Source organism: Tursiops truncatus, chromosome 3 (genome assembly GCF_011762595.2).
Source record: "Tursiops truncatus isolate mTurTru1 chromosome 3, mTurTru1.mat.Y, whole genome shotgun sequence".
NCBI lineage: Eukaryota > Metazoa > Chordata > Mammalia > Artiodactyla > Delphinidae > Tursiops > Tursiops truncatus.
Window position 1 is genome coordinate 12,182,997 of NC_047036.1, and position 24,650 is coordinate 12,207,646.

Genomic DNA, 24,650 nt, shown 5'->3' on the forward strand with positions numbered 1-24,650 from the left:
TTAGACTAAGCTGTAGGAACCCACGCAGTCTCTCGTACACGTGTGCTTGTATAAATACGTTCAGTGCATTTTTAATGGATGCTTTCGTAATTGCTACTTTTCAAGTCATTTTAATTTTTCTCACTGTACTAACCAGGGTCCCTGAGAGGGCAGAGAAGTCGCACGCCACCTGCGTGATTGCATCCTAAACGCACATGAGCCCATCTGGTTCTCTCTGTTAGGTGTCTGCAGACAGGTGTGGTTTTCAGATGGGATGGTATTGCTGTCCAGTTCCTTTTACCAACATGGCAAACATGGGTCAAACCGGAGTTTGTCAAAGTGCAGGAATCAGTTCAAAACCATGAATTTCCTCTTTGGATGTATGCAGAGGCTTCAAGCCAAGTAAATCTTATTTTTTTGTTTTCTGGGCTTTTTTGAGTTCTTACATAATCTAAAATTACTCTGTACAGCCCTAAAATATCAAGAAGGAAACCTGGTAACTGTGGCTTATACATCCTCTCAATTTCTGGCCCATCCTGCTTCTCCAAATTGGCAGGTGTTGAAAACCATCCTATGGAGTCATTACTGGTGCTTTTTTTTTTGGCAGAAACTAAGGTTTCTGAATAAAACAGATGTTTTCGTCAGTTTTCCCCCTTCTTCCCCTTTTTCCTTCCCTGACTTCCCTCAGTGCTAACACAGTCACTCGCTGGATGGGCCCGTGCGTGATGACCCGGGGTCGCCCTGGTTCAGTGATCGACGGCCGTGAGGCCAAAGGCCGATCACGCATTAGCCTTAACCTAAGGCGCCTTCTCTGTAGAACTCCTCTTCTCCCTCCTGCTCCGGGGCCCTCAGTGCACAGCAGGGGCGCAGTGGGCTTGGCAGAAGGAGGGAGCTTGGGTTCGAGTCTGGGGTTTGGAGGGCATCTGAGGTACAGACCCCGTGCCATGGGCGGGGGGGGGGGGGGGCGGTGGGCAGGGTGGCCTGAGATGGGAGAGAAGCTCACGCCCCACTGCCCAGAGCAGACCCGCCAGGAAGCCAGGCTCTGACAGCTCCTGGGTTATTTTGTGGCGTTCTAAGCCATAGCTCTTTAAAAGCAGAAAACTGGAATTGTGTAAATGTGGAGGTTAGCCGAAAGTGAGGTGCCAGGCCTGGCTGACTTACTCACCAAATAAGAGGGTCTTTTTCTCCACTGAAAGAGTGGATTGCACTATATTCTTCTGTTTGCCAAAGTCATTTATCAGTTATTGTGTTGCCTCTTTGGGTATTACCCACAGAAATTCTTCCTTTACAAAAGTCTATAGTGATGTTCCTGGAGAGTATATTATCTTGTGACTAATGTTTTGTTTTGTTCTGTTTTCTCTTTTCGTAAACTTTCACTGCAGCATTATGTTGATTTGTGTTCCGTGTCTGTTTTGGCTCAGTTTCCTTACCTCTCCATTTGAATTTTTTCCTTGTTTTCTTCACCTCATCTTCCAGATTTCATTAGACCAAGCCAACATTTGTTTTGCCAAGTGCATATCTGGATCCGCATTGTAACAGCCTCGTTGTAAACGTATAAATCCGTATCTGTCTGCTGTGAGACATGCATCGTTAGGACAGCTAGCCGTGTGTCACATGCATCTCTGCTGTCCTTAATATGAAGCAAGGTTCATATTACACCCCTCTTCTAGTTTCCAGTAAATTAACGGTGCAAGTAATCTGCAAACACAGCGTGTTTGCTAATTACTGAAACTCGAACTCAGTAGCCCCTCCCCCAGATTCCTTACCTGTCCACCCCTGTACACCCCGACTCTAGCCGTAAATGGCATCTGATAGCTTGTGAGGCCACAGATCTCCTGTCCTCTGCACTAATCACTGGGGAAGTGGATGGCACAGAAAATGGTGAGCTTGTCCCCCTCTTCCCTGTCTGGCCAGTACTCCCGGTTCCTTTCCTTTTCTTGTTTCTTTCTTTTAACCCCATCCACAAAGTAAAGCCATTTTTAGTATCCAGTTTTGTTTCCCGATTTTTTAAAGGGTTCACTCATTAGCCCTTAAGCCTTTCACTCTTCTGTTGATCAGATTCTCTGCCTTTTCCTCCTTAGCCAGTAGCCTAGCCAGCAGTTGCAAAAGTTAGACTTTTCCCGTGCCCAGTCACCTCTTTGAAAAACATTCTGATGGTACATGACTGCTGATTAGAAACAGACTTTGTCTGCTTTCCACATGTATCCCAGACAGGTCTTATTTAGTATTTCATGTCAGAATATTGTAAATTTTAAAAGATGACTTTAAATAAATGCAAACAAAGACAAACTTGTGGTCTTTTTGTCTGGAATTACTTTTGAAAGGAGATTGAGCTTGCAGGAGAATTCTGTCTGCCCAGTGACTAACACGAGGCATTTCCCTCCCCCTCTCTTTTTCTCAACTTCCTCCATAGGCCTCTTCTCGGTTATTAGTCCGCCCCACCAGCTCCGAAACGCCGAGCGCAGCCGAGCTTGTCAGTGCGATTGAGGAACTCGTGAAAAGCAAGATGGTAAGGCTCCCCAGAGACTCAGGCTGAGGTCTGGAAGCTGCTCCAGGGTGCTACTTGTAGGTGGGCGGGCCCTCGTCCAGGTGTGGCTCTGGTCTGCAGGACAGAGTTCGGGAAGCCCAGGCCCACCCTCAGGTTCAGTAATTGGCTTGAAGGACTTACAGAACTTAGAGAAGCCGCAGATGCGGTTCATTGCTGTGAAAAGACACAGGTGAAGATCAGCCAGGGAAGGGGTGCAGGAGCAGGTCCAGGAGGGTCAGGTTCAAGCTGCCATTGTCCTCTCCCAGTGGAGACTCTCCCCACCTCGCACAGTGTGTGGTGGTATGTGCAGGGTGTCACCAGCCAGGACACCCCCCGCCCCGCCGAGCCTTGGTGTTCAGAGTTTTTATTTGGGCTCAGTCACATACACGAGGGTGAGCTCACATGGCTCACCCTTGTCCCCTGCCTCTCCAGGGATTAAGACAGGACGTGGACCAAAGCCCTCACCCAAAGTCACACTGTTAGCATAGACTGTCTGTCTTAGCCCCCAAACCCCAGGTAAACAGAGACTTCATCAGGCAGGACATTCCACAGGCTTAGAGGGACCTCCCAGGAGCCAAGGTCAGTCCTTTCCTGCACCCACATTGTCTGCGGTGCTGGCACCGTCATAGCCAGTGTGGTCAACTCCAGTCTTGTCCGAAGCTGTGCACAGGGTCATTGGACTCCCAGGTGCCACTGGGAGTCTCTCTCTCTGTCTCTGAGATCTTTCACTTGGGTTTGCAGTGTATGAGAGAGAAGGGTTTGCATTGCTGTATAAGGGCTTTATTCTTTTTGTGACCTCTCTGTTGCCAGTTGGTCAACATGGATTCATTTAATAAAAGCCCCAAATCAAATGTCGATTTATTGAAGTTAGACAGGTTTGCATTGTTTCTAACGAATTCAAGTCAATAAACTTCTGTGTTTCTTTAGTTTTCCTGTGAAATAGAAAACCCAGTAATGGTAACAACATTTTAGACTAGTATATCCTGCTACCCTACAACATCTTTTAAAAGTCACACCTCCTAAAGTAAAAGCCCTTGGCCTCTCCCACATTCCATTCTCCATAAGAGTTTGATGTTTTTCCCTGCAGCCAGTTTCTTTGTATATACTCCCCACAGCAGCCCTACGAGGTAGGCATGTACTATCATATTCCCATTTTACAGATGAGAAAACTGAGGCACACAGAATGCTTAAAAAGTTGACCAGCTGCTAAGGGGCAGAGATAGAAATCTACTATAATTTATTTAAATAAATTCATAATAATATATATCAATTGTTTTCACTTTTCACTATTATAAACATCCATTGTTCATTTATATGTGTGATTAAACATGTAGGGTAAATTTCCAGCACTGGAGTTGCTAGATCAAAGGGTATACAATTGATCCTTAAACAACGTGGGTTTGAATTTCATGGCTTCACTTACATGCAGATTTTTTTCAATAGTGAATACTCTAGTACAACACAGTCTGCCCTGGATTGAATCCACAGAATCAGAACCACAGATACCGAGGAACCACATATACAGAGAGTCAGCATCCCAACCCCTGCATTGTTCAAGAGTTAACTGTACTTCTTTAAAGTTAGGAATTTATCTTCAAAGCCAGTATTAACTAGGTACCATGTATATAACTCCAGTTTCTTCTCCCACCCACCCCTAAGCAGCTTCTAATGAGGCTGGTTGACTAGGTCAAATGGGGAATTGTATCCAAAATTCAGACTGACAGGTATTGCCCTGCCGTAGCTGGAATTCTCCCTGCTTGGCGTTCTGTGCTATGATCTGAGAAGGATGCAGTGGGCTTCGAGCTTAGACAAGACATTAGGCAGGAGGGCTGCTAGGACTTGGTAAATAAGTCAAGAACTTGACTCCACTGGTCAAAAATTTGGGATCATGTCAGTAGGAACTGAGCTAAACCACATCCTGGCTATCTTTTTGAGAGACAAGTTGATTAATGGTCTAAAAAGATGCTTAAATTATATCTAATGAGTTTTCAAGCATTCTTAAACATCCTTAAACATTTTCAAAACAGCCGTTTATACACATCAGTTATATGATCATTAAAATCATTTTTGTCTAGTTATTTAAGTAGTTTTCCCAAGGAATGTTGTGAGACAACACTTTGTCAACCTGCTCGTCATTATTCTGCAAGTATCTGAATGGATTACATTGTGAGTGGGCTGAGTTTCATGTGTAATTAATTCAGATGGACTTCAGATGGAGAGGAGATCTATGGCTGGTCTCTCAGCTCTTACTGCTTTACTCCCCCTTTTAAGTTCTGAATAATTAAACTTTATCCATTGAAACTGACTTATTTCTACTCACTTATGTCTCTTCTGAAGTTAACGGGTATAAAGCTGTGGGCAGAGTGGAAAGGGCGTAGGTTTTGGAATCAGATAGGTGTGGGTTCAGACTCTCCTACTGACCGCTTCCGCCTCTCTGAGCCCATCTCTCAGCTGGAAACAGGGGATGGTAAACCGACTGCTGTTTGTTAAGCTCCCAGCCGGGTTCCCTCCACCTGGGCGCTCACTCGTGCCTCCCCTCCCCGTTGCAGAACCATATTTAGGCTTTTTATGGTGAGCGCATCTCTTCTTCATTCTACATGGAATGTAATCTAAATTCTGCCCTCTTTTCAGGGGAAACAACTCTCCCTTGGTTTCTGGTCACTAATCCTCAAACAGGAAGTACTTTTTGTCACTAAAACCTCTAGTGAACCATTTTAATATCCTTCACCCTGTCATGCTCCCCATGACTCTGAGTTACTCCTGCGTATTTCACCGTGTGCTGTGGCTCCTTGGTCTTCCTGTTCGTTTTCCTGAGGGCCGTCTCTTAGGCTCTCATGACTTCGTGATCGGATTTGAATGCTGAACCATTATCCCTCCAAAGCTGTGTGTGCAGTGGACTGGGAAGGCGAGGGGAGAAGGTGTCCTGCTGTCGTGCGGTGTGTGTTCAGGGAACTGACTCTCTCCTCGCCCTGAACCTGCGGATTCCGTCTGAAAAGGAAAAACCGCCCTGCACACCTTTCCTTGGAATTCGCCTCTCTCTCCACCTCCACGTTCCTGATCAGTATTGGAAGGTGTGGGCAATGGCAGCTGACAGCTGCAGGGACTGAATTTGACTTTGGAGTTTTCTTCTCTTTGTTGATCTGAATATAAAGGGAGATACAAGAAAGAATGAAAATCAATGAAATAAACATGTAGCTCAAGATATTAGAAGAACAACAGAATGTTCTTTATGAAAGCAGAAGGAATGAATTCACAGAGATAAAAGCAGAAATGAATGAGTTGGAAAACAGAAAAATAGAATAAGAAATAAAACCCAAAATTTGTTCTTTCAAAACATATGGACTTCAGGTAACCTTCCAAAGAAAATAGCCCAAATTCACAAAAGAAGAAATTACAAAGGAAAGATAAACTGAGGGAATTGAAACAATCATGACATGTTACTTTGTTCAACGCTTTGAAAGCAAATTTGAAAACCTGGATGAAATGGGCAGTTTCTTAAGAAAATCAGTTTACCAAAACTAACCTCAGAAGAGCTAGGTCTGCACAGGTAGTCTCTCTTCATTTAAGAAACAGGGAAAGTTGACAAGAACCTACCCACAAAAACCCACCCAACCCAGAAGGTTCCACAGATAATTCATCCGAACATGTAAAGTCCCAGTAATTCCAGCTCTGGGGCAGCTTTGAGCCTTTTCACTCGCGCACAGTCGGTGGGAGAGCCGCTGGGCGGCCAGGAGTGGATGGCACAAGCGTGACTGCAGCCTTGGGGCGCGCCTGCACCCTCCCTGGCCACCCACCGGGGTCCACACCAGCACGTCCAGGAGAGGCAGCGGAAGGAGCCTGGATGCCACTGGGGCAGGTCCAGACGGGGCCTCTCCGCCCACTCCTCTGCGTGAGCGGCCATCTGGAACCTTTCTTGTCTCTCTCTTTGCTCACAGTTCAAGTGACCGTAATTAAAGCTAACGAGCTTCAGCTGTTTCCTTGCACATCTGGGCAGGAGACAGCACTGCTGCTCCCTCCCTCGTCCTCCAGCCTCCAGTCTCCTGAGTCTCCTGTCCAAGGCCTCCAGGACCCACGCGTATGGACCAGGCCCTGCTGCTACCACGAAATGTGTGCTTCCACTAGAGGTCAAGAGCTATTTATTTAAAAATAAGAATGCTACTTTCCCATCAAGCCCCGTTCCTTAACTGTTTTTCATAACTAAGAGCAGGAGTTGGTGTGTTTGTACAGCTCCATGGGTTTGAACAAGATTGCAGGAACAGACTTGGTGTTCTCAAAGCTGTGCTCAGTGATGGCGCCAGCTTCAGCCTGTTACTCTTAGGGGGGAAATAGGACAAGCATCAGAGGTTTTAATATGGTAGGAAATATTAAGTGTTCTTGTAGTTTGTATTGGGCTTTTGTTTGAAGAGAAGTAAATCACATTTTCCCTGTTAAGTTGCTGAAATACCTTTTGGTCATCTCTGCCCAGCCAGGGTGCTTTGAAAAATTTAAAAGAACTATCACCTATTTGCAAATGATGTGACTGACAAGGGATTAATCTCCAAAATACACAAACAGCTCATGCAGCTCAATATCAAAAAAAAAAAACAATCAAAAAATGAGCAGAAGACCTAAATAAACATTTCTCCAAAGAAAACATACAGATGGCCAACAGGCATGTGAAAAGATGCTCAACATCCCTTATTATCAGAGAATGCAAATCAAAACTACAATGAGGTGTCACCTCACACTGGTCAGAATAGCCATCATCAAAGGGTGTGGAGAAAAGGGAATCCTCCTACACTTTTGGTGGGAATGTAAATTGGTACAGCCAGTATGGAGAACAGTGTGGAGGTTCCTTCAAAAACTGAAAGTAGAGCTACCATATGATCCAGCAATCTCACTCCTGGGCATATACCCTGAAAAGATGAAAACTCTAATTCGAAAAGATACACGCACCACAACATTCACTGCAGCTCTATTTACAATAGCCAAGACATGGAAGCAACCTAAATATCCATCGGCAGATGAATGGATAAAGAAGATGTGGTACATATACACAATGGAGTATTACTCAGACATTAAAAAAAAAGAATGAAATAATGCCATTTGCAGCAACATGGACGCAACTAGAGCTTATCATACTAAGTGAAGAAAGTCAGAGAAAGACAAATATGATACCACTTATATATGGAATCTTGAAAAATTATACAAATGAACTTATTTACAAAACAAATAGACTCAGAGACATAGAAAACAAACTTACTGTTACCAAAGGGGAAAGGTAGGGGGGAGGGATAAATGAGGAGTTTGGGATTAACAGGAACATACTTCTATATCTAAAATAGATAAACAGCAAGGACCTACTGTGTGGCACAGGCAACTGTTCAATATCTTGTAATGACTGATAATGGAAAAGAATCTGAAAAAAAACATATAGCTGAATCACTTTGCTGGATACCTGAAACTAACATGACATTGTAAATCAAATGTATTTCATTTTTTTATAAAAGGCACTATCACCTCTACCCCTGGTAGTTTTGTGAATTCAGGTTAAGAGAGAAAATGAATAGGTACCAATTAGAAAGGAACCAGTTGCTGATCATTATAACACTAACCCAGGGAGAAAAGTCACCAATATTCAACTCAGATTTATTGATCACCGAAAAAGTTGTGTTCAAGATTGGCATGGCAACCACTTACTAAGGAAGAAGAAAGTTGCGAGCGTCACAGAGATAGAGATTAATTTTAGCTGCATGATCTCTGTGCATTGAAGTACGAGTCTGTTTAATTAAAACAGAGGTTTGCTAACATTGCTGCATGGTCCACCGGCCAGGAATGTGGGCAGTGTGTCTGGGTACACCGGCCTGAACGAGGCGACTGCACACACTTCTGAAATGGTCATGCTTTCATGTGACAGGAATATAACTGGAAAGAAAATGGCTAGATTTGAAATGGGTACAGTCTGTGGTATTGTTTCTAATTATTTGGTAACCAGGTACAGAATATATGAACAGGTATAAATTCACCGTTCTTTTCATTCTAACTCTCCTCTTTTGTGCAGCCCCTCTTACTCAGTTTCAGAATTAATGCTGGGGGTTTTGTTGCTAAATACGATGTGATTTCACACACATAGACTCTACAGTGTTGTAATCAGGCCTTCTGTATTTTCTGACGTATGAGATTTTCTGGTCCTAATTTCAGCCTCATGCGCTGTGTAGGCAGGAGGCCTGACGGGCGATCTGGTTTCTTCTAGGCGCTGGAGGATCGTCCCAGCTCACTCCTCGTGGACCAGGGAGACAGTAGCAGCCCCTCCTTCAACCCTTCAGACAACTCCCTTCTGTCCTCCTCCTCGCCCATTGATGAGATGGAAGAGAGGAAATCCAGCTCTTTAAAGAGACGGCAGTAAGAAATGTTCTCATTGTCCTTGTTTGGTGGCTTCCCTCCTGGCTTTGTCACCTACGAAGCTGTGGCTGGGATTCATCTCTGAGTCACACGAGGAGGAGACCCAGGGTCTCTCGCCGAGCGATTGTACGTTTGTTTGCAAACGTACAGAACCTCAAGAGGGTGCAGTAAGCCATAGCTGCAGCTTTTATTGTTTTATTTGTATATTATACTTTATTTATAAATAAGAATGATACAAGAATATTTTTTGTCACTTCTGGTGAGAAACAGCCGTACTTTCTATTATATACATAGTTGTGAAGAAAAAAGAAGATAACATAAAATTAAATGCAGTCCCCAAAGCTTGAAACATACCTTAGTGGTAGAGCTTTTCAGTTTCAGTTAAAAAGTCTTGAGGAATATTACAGAAGGTTTAAAATTGCATTTGGAGAACAGGAAAAAACTTAACCAGCTGCATGAGTACAGAGACTTGGTTTTATTGAGTGCTGTATCCCAGCACCTAGAGTGGCATCGGGTGCATAGGAGGTGCCTGGCCAGTGTTGGCTGAATGAATGAATGAACAAACCAACCAACCAACCAACAAACGTTTTTAGGTCAACTGAGGTTGTTTGCTGTAACCGATCAAGGAATTGTCTTCTATTATCTGAGTGGCCTTAAACGGTTACTGAACCTTACGAAAAGAAATACTTCTGAATGATGTGATCAGACCCAAGGCTTTAAACATCTGAGTTAAATTTCTTTTGTATGTCCAGCGAAGCTTAAAATGACTTTATCATGAAAACACAAACAAGCAAAAGCCCTACTTCCTTTAACATCTTGCCTTTATAACAAAGTTATGTCTGTCTTGCTTTCGGTCCTCATACATGTGATCAGAATCCGGTGCTGTGAATTCCCGGAATGCGAGGTGTCTTGTAACCTCTGCAGCACCCATGGGTCACCCACATGAACCTGTAAGTGACTGGGGACACACAGGAATTGGAGATCCAGTTGTGTAAGTTTGAGAGGTCACTTCATAGCCGCCCCTGCAGAATCTGACCTGACAAAAACAAAAGGGCGGATGAATTCATTCAGAAAATTCCTTGGATTGTGGGTGGTAAACGCTGTTTTTTCTCTCTTTTTTCAGCTACGTTTTGCAAGAATTAGTGGAGACAGAACGTGACTATGTGCGGGACCTCGGCTGTGTGGTGGAGGTGTGTGTTTCAGAGATGTAATAACCTGTGTCCATCCGCCCTGAGGGTTGCCACGGGGGGTGTTGTACAGGACGGTTGAAAGCTGATACCTTCTCCAAAGCTTTAAAAATATTTTTGACTAAAACAAAACACAATAACGACAACCAACAAAATATTTCTGAAAAGTAAAATTTAGCCAATTATCTCAACAATCGGTATTCACTTTTTAAAGGCTTTTTTGCATGGTGCCTCTTGACATAGTCTCTTCTTTTTATAATTAAGTTTTTAAATATTATCTCCAACCATTGAATTTCTTATATGGAAATCTGGCCTTTAATTATTTTACAAGAGTGGGTATCACCACAGAAATGAGGACATCATTGGTTGAAAAGTCAATGTGACCAGCTATGGATTCAGTTACATCGTGAATCACCTGGGTTCAGAGCTTGGTCTGTGGCTACCACCCTAGGCCATTTGCTTGTAGTTTTCACAGAACGTATATGTCACCACTTTCACTGACCAGAAGTTGATACGTACTTTGTACCCATAGCAAAACCACTGCCTTTCATACTAAATCAAGGGCTCTTTCTAGGCTTGTCCCTGCCATTAACTTTAGGGCATAATCATAGTAATAAACTCAACTTATCAAAAAGCTATTTTTATAATATAAAATTTTATCACTTATTCTTTCAACTTTGCAAATATGTACAGGGCAATACTTTTTGGATGTACATTCCATTAAAAGTAATGGCTATTACAGTTAATTGCGTAACATAAAGGATTAAACATGCTTGACATGTCTGTAATCATTACTAACAGTAACTTGAAAACTTCAGAGCTTCTTGTACAGGCTGAATCACATTCAAGTTATATAGAAGTTTTAAACCACATTTTAGCAACATAGTTAATCAACTGTTATTAAAAATCAGTTTGTGAAAAGTATGTTGTTAAATCCGTGTTTAACAAATTATGTAAATAATCCAAAAAGAAAAGAAAATCTGTTTATATCAGATCAGTACCGAGAACAGAGGAAATATGCTTCTGGCCAAGTATTTAATCTTTACAAGCTGACAAGATGATTTGTTTTATGAAACCATTTACATTTATTTAAACTTTCCAATTCCTCAGAAGAGTTTTGATCTTTGAATGCTAAATAGTTTAGGGAGAGAAAATCATGTCAGTGAATGTAACTGTATTTCAAGGGCCAGTTAAGGACACATTTCACAAAGGGTTGGGTTTTTTTTTGTTTGTTTTGTTTTGTGGTATACGGGCCTCTCACTGTTGTGGCCTCTCCCGTTGCGGAGCACAGGCTCAGCGGCCATGGCTCATGGGCCCAGCTGCTCCGCGGCATGTGGGATCTTCCCGGACCGGGGCATGAACCCGTGTCCCCTGCATCGGCAGGCGGACTCTCAACCACTGCGCCACCAGGGAAGCCCCACAAAGGATTTTTGTTCTTACATAGTTAGTTTACAAGACAGTGCGTATGTCTTTTTTATCCTTTGTGGCTCTCAATCAGTAAACCATTACTTGATTCAAACATGTTCAATGACATAATCTTATCTTTAAATATTTAATTTTAGGGCTACATGGCACTTATGAAAGAAGATGGCGTTCCCGATGACATGAAAGGCAAAGACAAGATTGTGTTTGGCAACATCCATCAGATTTACGACTGGCACAGAGAGTACGTAAAATGCATACCATGCTCGTTGGCGGACAGTCTGTCATCACCCGCTAAACTGCATCACGCCAAGCGAACGAGAAAGGATATTTGTTGATTCATTTCATTTCCTTACCTATGTGGCCCCATGGAGGTAGCTGGTGTAAAGGAAATATTGGTGTTCCGAGGCCTTTGCTGGTTGCATTTCACAGCACGAGGAAGTCTCTTACCTTCTTTGTGCGGACCCATCCAGGTTGCCCGTGTTGGGAAGGCTGGAAGCCCGGGCGCCGAGCCTGACCGCCTGGGTTCACAGCACGGTCCTGACCCCGAGCCCTTTGCTTCCCCTCTCTTTGCCTCCATCCTTTCCTCTGCACAACGTGGGTCACGGTGTTACCCTCCTCATGGGATTTTGTGAAGAGTGACTGAGTTAATACATGTAAAGCACTTAGAATAACATCTGCATAGAGTGAGACTCGGTGAGCGTTTCTAATTAGAATTGCAGCCACCTCTTTAATAAATCCAAATTACTGTTAGAGAGTTTTTTCAAGTCAGCTTTAATGGGGAAAGTAGACATGATTGCCCATGCAAATCAAATTTGATCCCAGTACCTTGCCACACCTGTCCTAATCTACAGTGAAACCTATTTTAAAAAAGGATATTCGGTGCTGTCATCTAGTCATCTGCTCCCAAGGCTGGTTTTAAGCTGTGACAGGGAAGGGGAAACAGCACAAGGCTCCTGGGACGACCAGACAGAGAAATTGCTCCCGGCAACGTGGTGTCTGCCGTGGTGTGCGCAGAACTAGGGGATACTGAATCCTCAAGTGCAACACAGTTCAATGTAGCATTTATTGGTGTACTGGTTTGCATGTTAGTAAAATACCAGATACAAATATCAACATATGGAAGTGATGATTAAGGTGGGCATACATCTTACCAACTACTGTGGCCCAGAAGAAGTGACGAGTGGTTGTCCCCAGCTGCTTTGTTTCTGTGGATACATAATTCTGATCTTAGTGGAAGCTAATATGTGTCACCTAGAAGTTGATTTTGATAATATTTGAGAAAACTTTATAAAGCCAGCCCAGGTAACATTCAGTATTTTGTATCTGTTATTATCCAATTTGAGCCTCCTAAAAATTACCATGGAAAGAATATGAAACCCACAGGTATGAGGACCAAGTTTTTAGAAAGAAAAATGACCAATTGCTTTGAAACATTTATTTTTTACCCCATATTCAGATGGGATATTACTGTTTGTGTCATTTAAAAACAAAGTGAGACAAAAAGGTTGATTATCCAGAGGAAGGGAAGTTTGCCAGTCGAGGGATGTCTCACTCTGCCTTGCCTTGTAAACCTGTGTCTCTTTCTGTTTTCTGTCCTAACAGAATGTTTTCAGTGTACATTGTATTTGTTAAGCATATACTTTACACTTCCCAATTGTTTTTGTCAAAACAGAATATTTTGGAAATATAAATCTCAATCTAAAATTAGCAGGCCAAGTTGGAAATGGTTCTAATATTTCTCCTTTCGTTTCAGCTTTTTTTTAGGAGAGTTGGAGAAGTGCCTTGAAGATCCAGAAAAACTAGGATCCCTTTTTGTTAAACATGTAAGTACAATAGCATTATTTACATTCCGTTCTGTATTGTCATATTTAGTAATTGGCTTGTCAGATTAAAGGTGAACTCACGTGTGGGTTACAAAAGTCCTCACATTAAGAATAAAATCAGACTGTACAGTGGCGGCGAGCTGGACTCAGAATCCCCCGTTGCTCTTCTACACGTGAACGAGCAGCTTTCCCAGTCACCTGGCCCCAGTTGGCTGTTCAGTTCACAAACAGTACAGGATGGTCAGAAGGGGACCAGAGCCAGACCAGAAGGAGGAACATTTGGGGATGTCTGTAGGCAAACGAGTGTCTGGTGCAGGTGGTGAGGTATCGAGACGTGCAGTGGGTTTAATATAATAACCAAATTTTTGTGTGTATCTAAAAGAAGCATGTTAACGGTAAAAGTTTGGGGGTTTTTCTAGGAAAAAATACTATATTTTCAAAAAATTAGTGACCAGGATTTTTGTATTTTTGCAAATCTCCTTAATGTCTGGCTTAATAGAAGACAGATGCATTTTTATATCAGTTTCTGTATTGAACCTATTGTAGTGTGTTTTTTAGTTAAAATTTATGAAGAAAATCCATCCTCACAGATATTTGGATGGAAAGGGATGAGTGTTTTAATAGCCTTTTCTGATAAGTATAGATAATTTTCTTGGACACTGCATCAGAACTCAACAAGTGAGAATTTCTTAAAGGTTAGTCGCAACATGGAATCTGAAACCCATTGGTGAACTTCTCTCTTGCTGTCGCGCTAGAAGCCATTGAACTGTCTCACACTTAAAGGCTCTTTTACCCCTGCACCAGCTTGTGACATCCTGCATTGTAAATTCTGGTTCACTGATTCAGACAGATCTTCCAGATGTTGAAACATTTCAATAAACAGTATCAAGAAATCAGATTTGTTCATTGAGTATTGTCAGTGTTCTTTAAGTATTTAAGTATTGTCTTTAAGTATCGTCAAGTTCCAGGTAGCAGATCCATGTTTTCCAAAAGTGTAATTGTTTGCTTGACAGCTCAAGTTTTCATCATTAATAGACATTGCAGGTTGTTTGCCTTGAAATGACAGGCTTATTTTATTCATATTCAGGAAACTGCCTACCAGATACCCACGTGTAAATAATTATAGTTTGTGTCCATCATTCTTTCAAGTAAAAATGGTCCATGAAAACAAGCCGTCGGTTCAGCTCATGGCTCAGCCACACGAGGGCTTTTCCTTGACTACTGTAGCACGTGGCACACGTGTCACGGGGATCTCCATTTTGTCACAGGAACGTTAAAAAGATGTATAGTCCATGGTTGAGGGGTTTTTTTGGTATTTATTTATGTATGTGTGTATGTATGTATGTATGGCTGCGTTGGGTCATTGTTGCTGCGTACGGGCTTTCTCTAGTTGTGGTGAGCAGGGCTACTCTTCGTTGCAGTGCGTGGGCTTCTCATTGCGGTGGCTTCTCTTGTTGCGGAGCACAGGCTGTAGGTGCTCAGGCTTCAGTAGTTGTGGCACGTGGGCTCGGTAGCTGTGGCTCGCGGGCTCTAGAGCGCAGGCTCAGTAGTCGTGGCACACGGGCTTAGTTGCTCCGCAGCATGTGGGATCTTCCCGGACCAGGGCTCGAACCTGTGTCCTCTGCGTTGGCAGGCGGATTCTTAACCACTGCGCCACCAGAGAAGTCCCCATGGCTGAGTTTTAATACAACGAATTTTTAATCACTTCATCAAGGACATCCTTAGGTGAAATTGGCATGTGTAGCAGTGAAAGATATTTGCTAAGATGCCAGCAGTTTCTCCCACCACTGGTTTTGCACATCACTACAAATGGTAGCGCAACAGAAAGGGCAGATGACAGCTTAGTATTGTTTGGAAAATAGTTTTGATCTAATGGGTCCCCGAAAGGCCTCAGGGACCCCAGGGGTGTGCACACCACACTTTGAGGATCAGGGCATTAAGGGATGGCTCGCTGCCTTCAGTATTTGAGACTAAAGCGGTTTTTCTAACCTCCTGAAAAGAGCCAGGCTTCCTGGGACCACTGGCAAGGTTTGAAGAGGGGGAGAATGATTCTTCGTTTAACATTAAGAACTGTGTCCTTTCACTGCCTCTCGTATTTGCTGGGTAAAGTGTGTGGTTTTAAGAAACGTTCCTTTATGAATGAGCTGACACTTGCATGTGCACCTGTGTTCTAACCCATCTGTGTGCCTTTCGTTCCTAGGAGAGAAGGTTGCACATGTACATAGTTTACTGTCAAAATAAACCAAAGTCTGAGCACATTGTCTCAGAATACATCGATACCTTTTTTGAGGTAAGACCTAAGTTACAAACAAAGTATTTCTGAATCCTTTGTTACAGTTGATTTCAAAAAATTGAAATATCATTTGTTTCCCAGGACATTAAGCAATCCTCAGGAAATCTAGCCTCAGTTATATGAGTTCTGAACCTGTATTTCTTTCCTATAAATCAGAGAAATGAGTGTAAATTCAAGCTGTGATCGTATCCCTTAGTATTCAGAGGACTGGGGTCATGGTTAAAATAAGGGGTTTTAAAAATCAATCTCAAACTTAAGCCTCATTTCAAATTCAGAATAATTCATGATCTAGACTTTTAGCCTAGAAATAAAATATTTGTTTGTATGAATAAAAGAAAGCAATTGAGAGAAGGCCATTTTAGGCAAGCATTAAAGACGCTTTTGAGAAACAGCTCAGAAATCTTTCAGTGTCAAACTCGGACATTCTGAGCGAAGGCACAGCACTTGTTGGTTGTGTGCAGCGTGGCATCTTTTCTCTTCTTTACTCTTTTCTAGAAGTAGTTACTTCTGCAGTGTAGTTAGTTAGCATTTCTGACAGTTACAGGGACTTTAAAAGACAAAACTTACGATCCTTCTTTCTACTTTGAAACCACAGGACTTAAAGCAGCGCCTTGGCCACAGGCTGCAGCTCACAGACTTGCTGATCAAACCAGTGCAGAGAATCATGAAGTACCAGCTGCTGCTGAAGGTGAGGCTTTGCCGGTGCCCGTGCTGGGGGCAGGAGACCGTTTGGCGGGAGGACAAGACTCATGAGGGGATGGAAGGGCTTGGCAGGTGACGGGAACCTTTTCTATAAAAAATACGAAGCAGGCTTTTCATTTCTGATTTGTAATATTTGAGTAACTTTTTAAAACTTTAATAAGGCACCTTACACTGTCATTTACATGAGGTTCTGAGCCAAAGGTCCGTGAAAGTGAGCTTTTTCCCCACCACAGAGCTTGAATACCAATGAGCTGTCTTGGGCTCTATCCACCTTACGTATTTTCTGATCTTCCTGGGGCTCCAGATGAAATCAAATATTTAATCCCTGCCTGTTCCTCTCTATGGGCTCAGCAGTGGCCCTGGATTGATTCAAACTCCTAAGCACCACTGAAGGCAAAGTCACACCATTTTCCACCATAAAAGTGACTGTTAGAGGTGTTGAGATTCCTTCATGTATAAAACTTAGAACCTGGATGTAAAGAGAGATGAGCGCTTGTCTTGGAGTGAAACAGGAACCATGACCCGCTTAGATAGATCTGGTCTGACTTTGCTCTACTGTGCCTTGAAATACACAAAAGGATACCTTTTCTTTGTGTTACTGGGAGGAAAAAATGAGGATTACCCAGCGCCTGGCGTCTCATGTGATCAAAAAGGTTACTGCTGTGCGACCATCACCCTTGTCATGCCCTTCTCTCCATTTCCCTTGCAGGACTTCCTCAAGTATTCCAAAAAAGCCAGCCTGGATACGTCGGAACTAGAGGTACTTAACACCCCCGGGCCCTGGGCTCCCCTCTCAATCCCCGCGCGTCCCCAGCCTGTCCCTGGGGGCGGTGGGTGACGGCGGGTCTGCCCAGCCCCGGATGTGCCCTCTGCACACCAGCGGGCGGGAACGGGGAGGAACTGATGGAGGAGCGGCATCTGAGGGTTAGCGCTCCAGCCTTGCCCTCTGGAACTGAACGCTCACTCTGCTTTCCCCCCACCCCACCCCGCAGAGAGCCGTGGAGGTCATGTGCATCGTCCCCAAGCGCTGCAACGACATGATGAACGTCGGGCGGCTGCAAGGATTTGACGTAATGCGGCTGTTCTTCTTTAACCTCGGCCTCTGGCTGCCATCACTTTCTTTGGTCTCGGATTCTTTGTCTCCACCTGGAGAAAGCTGATCCTTTTTGCTTGGTTTTCTGGCGTCTCTCACCGTCCTTCAACCTGATTGATATTTTCTTTCACCTTCTTTTGGTGCATTTGATTTGCTTTGGGGGGGTACCTTCCTCTGCTCAAAGCCCAGCGCCTTGTGGCGGGAACAGGCAGGACTCTGCTTTGTCTCTTGGGCCCTCTGCTGCTGCAGGAGCGGAGTTTCCTTCCCTGGCATGAGGCGTAGTGGAAAACAGGGGGCCCGTCCTTCTGTCGTCTGTCAGCCTGGGAGCTTGACCCCAGGGTCACTGTGCTCATCGTTAGCCTACAGACTTTTCTATGAGTTGACAGTCTACTCAGATTACATATTACCTATTAGTATCCTAAAGATATTCAGAACCAGAAGCCTTTCTTTCTTTTTTTTTTTTCAATTTGTTGAGTAAGAAGACGGGAAGGTTTTACTTTTCTTGCCTACTGTTTTGCTAGAGATTTGGGTTTAACGTGCTGGTGCTGTGGTTCTCCAAAAAGCACACACAGGCTCTCCTGGAGAGCTTCTGAAAACCCAGGCTCCTGTGCTTTTGTGAGCGGGTCCCGCCAGGGGTGCTGGTGCCACCGGGCCACGGACCGCACCTTGAGAAGCATTCGTCCACTGTGAACTAGATCCTTAGATCCACTTTCAGTCTTTGACTGTAACTGAGGCCAGTGATTTACACAGAGGTTGCCAAGAATTTTATTTAGATGATTTTTCTGTTTGGAGCTAAGACCTCATTTTAGTGAAAGAAATGTTTATGCTGTATAAATTAAGACAAGAAAAACATGTTTAAAATGTAGCATTCTGTGGGAGGAAAGCTAAAAAACAAAAAGCAGAACTTCCTATGTCTTAACTTCGAATGCAATGTTTTCTTCTCCTATTTCTTTGCCCCCTTCTCCGTGTTCTAGGGTAAAATTGTTGCCCAGGGCAAGCTGCTCTTGCAGGACACGTTCTTGGTCACGGACCAAGACACGGGGCTTCTGCCTCGATGCAAAGAGAGGCGGGTGTTCCTCTTTGAGCAGATCGTCATTTTCAGTGAGCCGCTCGATAAAAAAAAGGGCTTCTCCGTGCCAGGATTCCTGTTTAAGAACAGTATCAAGGTAACTTGTGTTTGCCTGTTTTCTCATGGGTTAACGCATGTACCCATCATGCTGATAAACTGTCTCCTTCTTAATTATGACATGCCCTGATCTTCAGTTTATTAACTATTTAGAGAATTTTCTAATACGTTTCAGAACCTTTAAATTCACTCCATCTGTCTACGGTCTGTATTCCCCAGTGGCTGACGTCTTACACATGTGGCTGCAGCATTCATTCTTACCATAATGAGAAGACCTCATCTTGGTTAGTTTTTGTGCTCTGTCTTCTCTAGGACCATGTAAAATTATTTAAGTTCAGAGGATAGCTTACCCAGGGTCTTCTTCTCTTCTCCTTTCAACAAGGACCTACTCTGCCCTCAGAGCTGGGCAGGGGCTGTAGGGATGGACAAGGTAGGTTGGCTTGCTCTCTGATAGAAGAAAAAGACAAATAAAATGACTGCAAATGGCCCTGGGTCTTGTAAAGGGGACAAACCAAAGGTGAGACAGAGGAGGCCTGAGGTCCCAGCAGGTTAACCTTTCTAGTTAAGTGTTTAAGCTACTAGTTAAACCCCTGGTCATCCCCATGTACCTGAGTTAAAGGAGTCATGAAAAAGCAAGACAATGATTTCTGAGGCAGTAAAAATGGCAGCTCAACCAAAAAGTGGTGGTTTCAGTTCTGACCTGGGATGAACTTCACTTTGCACTTGACCGGTGGAAATAAATGTGCTTTAGTTTTTTTATTGTGGTGCCTCGTAACATAAAATTTACCATCTTAACGATTTTTCAGTGCACAGCCCACTGGCATTAAGTATGTTCACACTGTCGTGCAGCCATCCCCACCATCCATCTCCAGGACTCTTTTCATCTTGTAAAAGTAAAACTCATCCTCATTAAACACTAGCTCCCCATTCCATCCCCCCAGCCCTGCAGCCACCCTTCTACTTACCGTCTCGAGGAATCCGACTACCTAGGTCCGTCATCTAAGTGGAATCATAACAGTGTTGTCTATGGCTAGCCCACTTCACGTAGCAAAATGTCCTCCAGGCCCACCCATGGTGTAGCCTGTGACAGAGTGTCTTTCCTTTTTAAGGCTGAATAATAGTCCTTTGTATATACAGACTGCGTTTTGATTATCCATTCACCTGTTGATGTACACTCGGGTTGCTTCTGCCTTTTGGCCGTTGTGACTAATGCTTTAATTTTTTTTAAGGTGAGTTGCCTTTGCCTGGAGGAAAACGTGGAGAATGATCCCTGTAAATTTGCTCTGACGTCAAGGACGGGGGACGTGGTGGAGACCTTCATCTTGCATTCGTCCAGTCCAAGTGTTCGGCAAGCGTGGATCCATGAAATCAACCAGATTTTAGAAAACCAGCGCAATTTTTTAAATGGTAACGTGTGTTGTTACTGGGCACGTGTTTTCTTTCCCTAATGTACACATTCCTATTTCTCGTCTCTCCCCTATTACACACGACTAGGAATGACAGGACTTACTGAGCACTTACTGTGGACCAGGCTCTGTTCTAAGCATTGTCCATATCTATTGCTTCATTTCATCTTCAGAACGACCCAAAGTGGCAAGTAGTGATATTATTCCCATTTTATAGATGACGAAGCTGAGGCACAAAGTGGATTCGTAATTCACTCGAAGTCCCACGAGTCGCTGGTGGCAAAGTCGAGATTCAGAGCAGCCATGTGCCCCTCACCACTGTACTGTTCACTCTGTCCCACAGGCTCTCGTACCACACGTGCCCAGAGCCCTGTCCTGGGAAAGAAATGCATGAGAAAAACTAAGGCAGCAGATGTAATTGGCCAGAGACGTTGGAGACATTCTTGCGTGCAACTTTAAAATTTGTGTTTGACCACCTTGTACATCTGCACCACCCTCCTCATTATAAAAACAAGACATCTTTTTTCCTTCCCACTTCCACGACATGAGTGATTTTAGAGAAGCAATACAGTAATAATACAGTAGAACACAGGACAGTAGTAAGGTGCCAGCCACCTCAGGGAAAGGCCTTCTCCACAGGGAGAGTGACCGCACACACCTTACGTTGCAGACAGTTCGACTCTTCATATTCCTGACCTGAAACTGCTGGCTTCTCTTGGTGGCCACTGACCTGGACTCTGGTTTTAATTCGGTGATCAGTGAAGAGCGTCAAATTCAGTGAGAAGCTAGATACTCATTCAATGTCACGTCCTTGTCCTTTTCTCCATGTCCGTGTTCCGTGTCTACACCCCGGTCCAGTAGGATGCTGTAATCTCTCTGTCACATAAAACCACCCCCATATCTCGAGTGACATTCAGGAACACAGGCACTCAGTGAAAAGTCAAGGTCACGTGGCATTTTTGGCCAAGAGGTCATCAGCTGCCCGGGTGTTAACTCCAGGCTCCCGTCCAGACTGTAGACTGAGCGTTTCTTCCATGTGCAGTTAGAACCGGATGGCTGGGGCTGGCCGGTGCGGGGGACGGCTCCTGTGCATGGAGAAAATAGTTTTGCTCCCGTGACTGAGAGCGAATGCAGGTCTCTTGAAACGTGTAGCTCTTAAGCACTGCATTGAATGCCAGTCCATAGCAGGTAACTACTGGGAAATCTCTAAACGTTTACCGTCTTCTTTAAAATAAAATCAACTGCCTCCCGAATTGCAGGCACGAGTGGGCCGTGCTGTGCACGTTTCCTGGGCGCTCAGTCTAGAGACCGATGATACTGTTCCCGGGGGCTGAAGGAGGTCGGGAATAGAGGGGGCTCCGGGCCTGCTTCCCCACTTTGCTCTCCCGTCCTGTGAGCGGGGGCCACGGCCAGCACACAGCTTGTCCAATGTCGTATGGCTCCAGAATGCTCCTTCACATCCGCCTGCTGCCTCCCAGGCAGGAAGGGGCTACATCTGATTGTCGCACGTCTCAAAGGTTTTAGCTCTTTAAGAATCTGTGTTAGTTTCCATGTATCTTATTGGGCGTGCTTCCTGCATTTTCCTGCAGGTGATGCTGTAACTGAATCACTAAAGCCCGGAGATGGGACAGCTTCACGACCCACAAGGGTTTGTGGAGCTCCTTCCCTTCCCAGGGTGGAGGTCTCTAACACCACCTCCGCGTGGGGTAACCCCCAGCCAGGTTCTTCTTTGCCTGACTGGTCCCTGGTTTAACGAAGACCTTTGCGGCAGCTGGGCTAAGCTTTCCCAGCACGGGAGCCAGCTGGTACCGGTGGAGTCCCAGTTGAATCTCCCCTGGCAGCCCTGGGCCTCACCGTTGACCCTGGCCATCTGCCTGGGATGCTCCAGGCCGATTCCACTCCTTTTCACTTGGCGGAGATGCTAAGGCTGTGCTGGCTGAGCCTGGGCAGTAAACTTCTCCCCGCGGCAGCGCACCTCCTCCGTCACCCCGCACTTCTGCTCCCTCCCGCCTCGCACACGCAGACGGCCCTCCACGGGGCCAGTTTAACTCGTTCATGAACAGGAGAGTCGTTAAATTTAAGAGCTTTTCTTTTGCCTTCCCTGATGGGTGGGTGTTTCTGGATGACGGTGACTGGAAGTTGGTGGCCACCCTGTGACTTGATCCTGGGCCATTAAGCCAGCGCTCCCTCTCCATTCATCGTGCCCAGCCTGCTGCCTGGAGGGTGGGTGGGTGTTTCTGGATGACGGTGACTGGAAGTTGGTGGCCACCCTGTGACTTGATCCTGGGCCATTAAGCCAGCGCTCCCTCTCCATTCATCGTGCCCCCTTTTCCCTCCGCCCCTGTGACCGTCCTTTTCTCGGTGCCCTGACTGAGTCTCTTCTGTGTCTTGCAGCCTTGACATCACCCATCGAGTATCAGAGGAACCACAGCGGGGGCGGCGGCGGGGGCAGCGGCGGGGGCGGCGGCGGGGCCCCCAGCGGCGGCGGGGGCAGCAGCGGCGCAGGCAGCAACCACAGTGGCGGTCCCGGCAGCTGCGGCGGCCTCCCCAGCGCGAGCAGAAGCAGGCCCTCCCGGATCCCCCAGCCTGTCAGACACCACTCCCCCGTGCTGGTCTCCTCTGCAGCCTCGAACCAGGCAGAGGCAGACAAGATGTCAGGTATGTCCACTCCCGGCCCGTCACTGCCTCCTCCCAGCAGCAGCCCCGCCCCGGAGGCTGGCCAGCCCGCCAGGGCGCCCCCCAGCGGAGAGCCCGAAGGTCCCGAGCGAGAAGCGGAGCCGATCCCCAAGATGAAGGTGCTGGAGAGCCCCCGGAAGGCGGCCGGGAACGCCGCGGGCGCGCATCAGGACGGACCCGCCAAGGAGGCGCGGAGCGGCCCGGGCTCCCTGCCGCCGGGCAAGCCCAGGCCCGGGGCCATCTCGCCTCTGAACTCTCCTCTCTCCGCTGCGTTCCCCTCTCCGTTCGGCAAGGAGCCCTTGCCCCCCAGCAGCCCCCTGCAGAAGGGGGGCTCCTTCTGGAGCTCCATCCCCGCCTCCCCCGCCAGCCGGCCCGGCTCCTTCACCTTCCCGGGGGACAGTGACTCCCTCCAGCGGCAGGCGCAGCGCCACGCGGCCCCCAGCAAGGACACGGACCGCATGAGCACGTGCTCCTCGGCCAGCGAGCAGTCCGTGCAGTCCACCCAGAGCAATGGGGTAAGAGCGCCCGGCCGCCTCCGCCCGCCCGCCCCGCTGCCTCTGTCCCGCGGCTCTTCTGCTAAACCTCCCGCGTGGCCGCCGCTGTCCTCGTACTAACTCTGGGCTCCCGGCCACTGCGCTGCGGTCACCAGCTCCATCCGCCCTGTGCCCTGGCCGCGCGGACACGCGGGGACGCCTTCTAACTTCCTGCTCCCGCCGGCGGACGGCGCGCTCTCATCTCTACTAACTCGCTCCTTGCTTTGTTTGTGTCTCCTTAATACGGGAAAGCAGATCATTAACCTTCCGAATGCAGCATCTCTAAGCCTCTCACGTTTTCCGAGCAGCAGCGTATCTGGGAACTTCCTCTCTCGCCCCTGCCTTCCTCGCACACTTTTTTTAGGGGGGTCCGTGCCCCTGCTGTCTACCTCCTGCGTCAACTGAAACCTGTACACTCTAAGCTTTCTGCTCGTCGCTTGGTTGTGCCCTTTTATGCCTTAAATTAATCTTTGCAGCGTTTTTGACTCATCTGCTGAAAAAGGAAAAAAAAATCCCTCAAGAAATTTCCAACAGCAACTCAAAGCAAACTAAGCTGATACAGAGGGGGGAAGGAATCTCTCCAGTGGAAATATTTCCCCCCGCCTCCCCCCCCAAAAAAAAGAAAGAAAAAGTTTCACTGTGGAAGAGAGAGAGACTGCTTTAGGGCCCCTGGATGTTGGGCTCCGGCCGGCGGCTGGGAGCGGAGGCGCAGGCAGGCTGGATTCCCAGCGCCCGCGCTCTGTCCGGCAGGGGTCGCAGTGCAGGCTGCGGGCGCCGCGGGGCGTCGCGGATCGCTATCCGCGTTCTTAGCAGAAGGGTTACTGGGGGGGCTTGGCCCCCATCCTCTGGCTTCCTCCCTGTCCTACCCGACTGCTTCCCACACGGCAGGTGGTCTGACCCGTAACACCTTCCTAAAGGCATGCGTGAAGGAATAGAACTGTACTATTGCGTGTATGTTTGATCGCTTTATAAATTTTTAACTACATTCCCCTAAAAGGGTCTGTATCTCTCTTTATAAAAAAAAGAAAGGAAGCAATCCGGGTTTTGCATGTCTCTCTCTTTCCTCTGGACTTCCGTTAATGCCTTGTTTGGGTGGACATGGCCTTATTCGTTCCTCTTATTTTTTGTTATTTATTTTGTTACCCTCGGTCTTTAATTGAGGAAGAAATTGGAAAACGGGTCTTGGTACATGTACCCTGTAGTCTTATTCTCAGAAATAAGCGGTCAGGGCGGGCCTCCTCTGCGGTGGCCGCCACCAGCGTCCCGGTCGTGGTGCCTGACCGTGTCCTGCAGGGGAGCCTGGACCCCCACCTCTAGTTAGTTCTGAAATGCTAGGTGTGCAGGTGAGCGTCAGCACGGTTGCAGCCAGAGGAAGAGACCCAGAGGCCCAGTGATGCTGTACCTGCCAGCACCTGGCTGAAGGTTCAGGGTGCAGGCGTGGCCTCGCAGCCGAGGCCCCCTCCGAAATCGGCCACGGGAGCAGCTCTTCAGCCCATCCT

General features: G+C 46.2%; 1 protein-coding gene across 9 annotated transcripts in view; it reads left to right on the forward strand.

The window, feature by feature from the left end:
• The window catches only part of TRIO (trio Rho guanine nucleotide exchange factor), a 372,439-nt gene that overhangs the window by 332,819 nt on the left and 14,970 nt on the right, over positions 1 to 24,650 (forward strand). For 7 of the 9 annotated variants that reach the window (XM_019951041.3, XM_073802019.1, XM_073802017.1 and 4 more), the window contains exons 37-48: positions 2,393 to 2,488; positions 8,739 to 8,887; positions 10,011 to 10,077; positions 11,637 to 11,740; positions 13,253 to 13,322; positions 15,523 to 15,612; positions 16,211 to 16,303; positions 17,027 to 17,077; positions 17,310 to 17,387; positions 18,385 to 18,576; positions 19,766 to 19,943; positions 22,337 to 23,133. In XM_019951041.3, coding sequence (XP_019806600.1) covers positions 2,393 to 2,488; positions 8,739 to 8,887; positions 10,011 to 10,077; positions 11,637 to 11,740; positions 13,253 to 13,322; positions 15,523 to 15,612; positions 16,211 to 16,303; positions 17,027 to 17,077; positions 17,310 to 17,387; positions 18,385 to 18,576; positions 19,766 to 19,943; positions 22,337 to 23,133 — 1,965 coding nt within the window. Of the gene's footprint in view, positions 1 to 1,455; positions 2,255 to 2,392; positions 2,489 to 8,738; positions 8,888 to 10,010; positions 10,078 to 11,636; positions 11,741 to 13,252; positions 13,323 to 15,522; positions 15,613 to 16,210; positions 16,304 to 17,026; positions 17,078 to 17,309; positions 17,388 to 18,384; positions 18,577 to 19,765; positions 19,944 to 22,336; positions 23,134 to 24,650 lie in introns of those variants that run through there. The other 2 variants (XM_073802016.1, XM_073802020.1) reach the window with 2 other exon arrangements.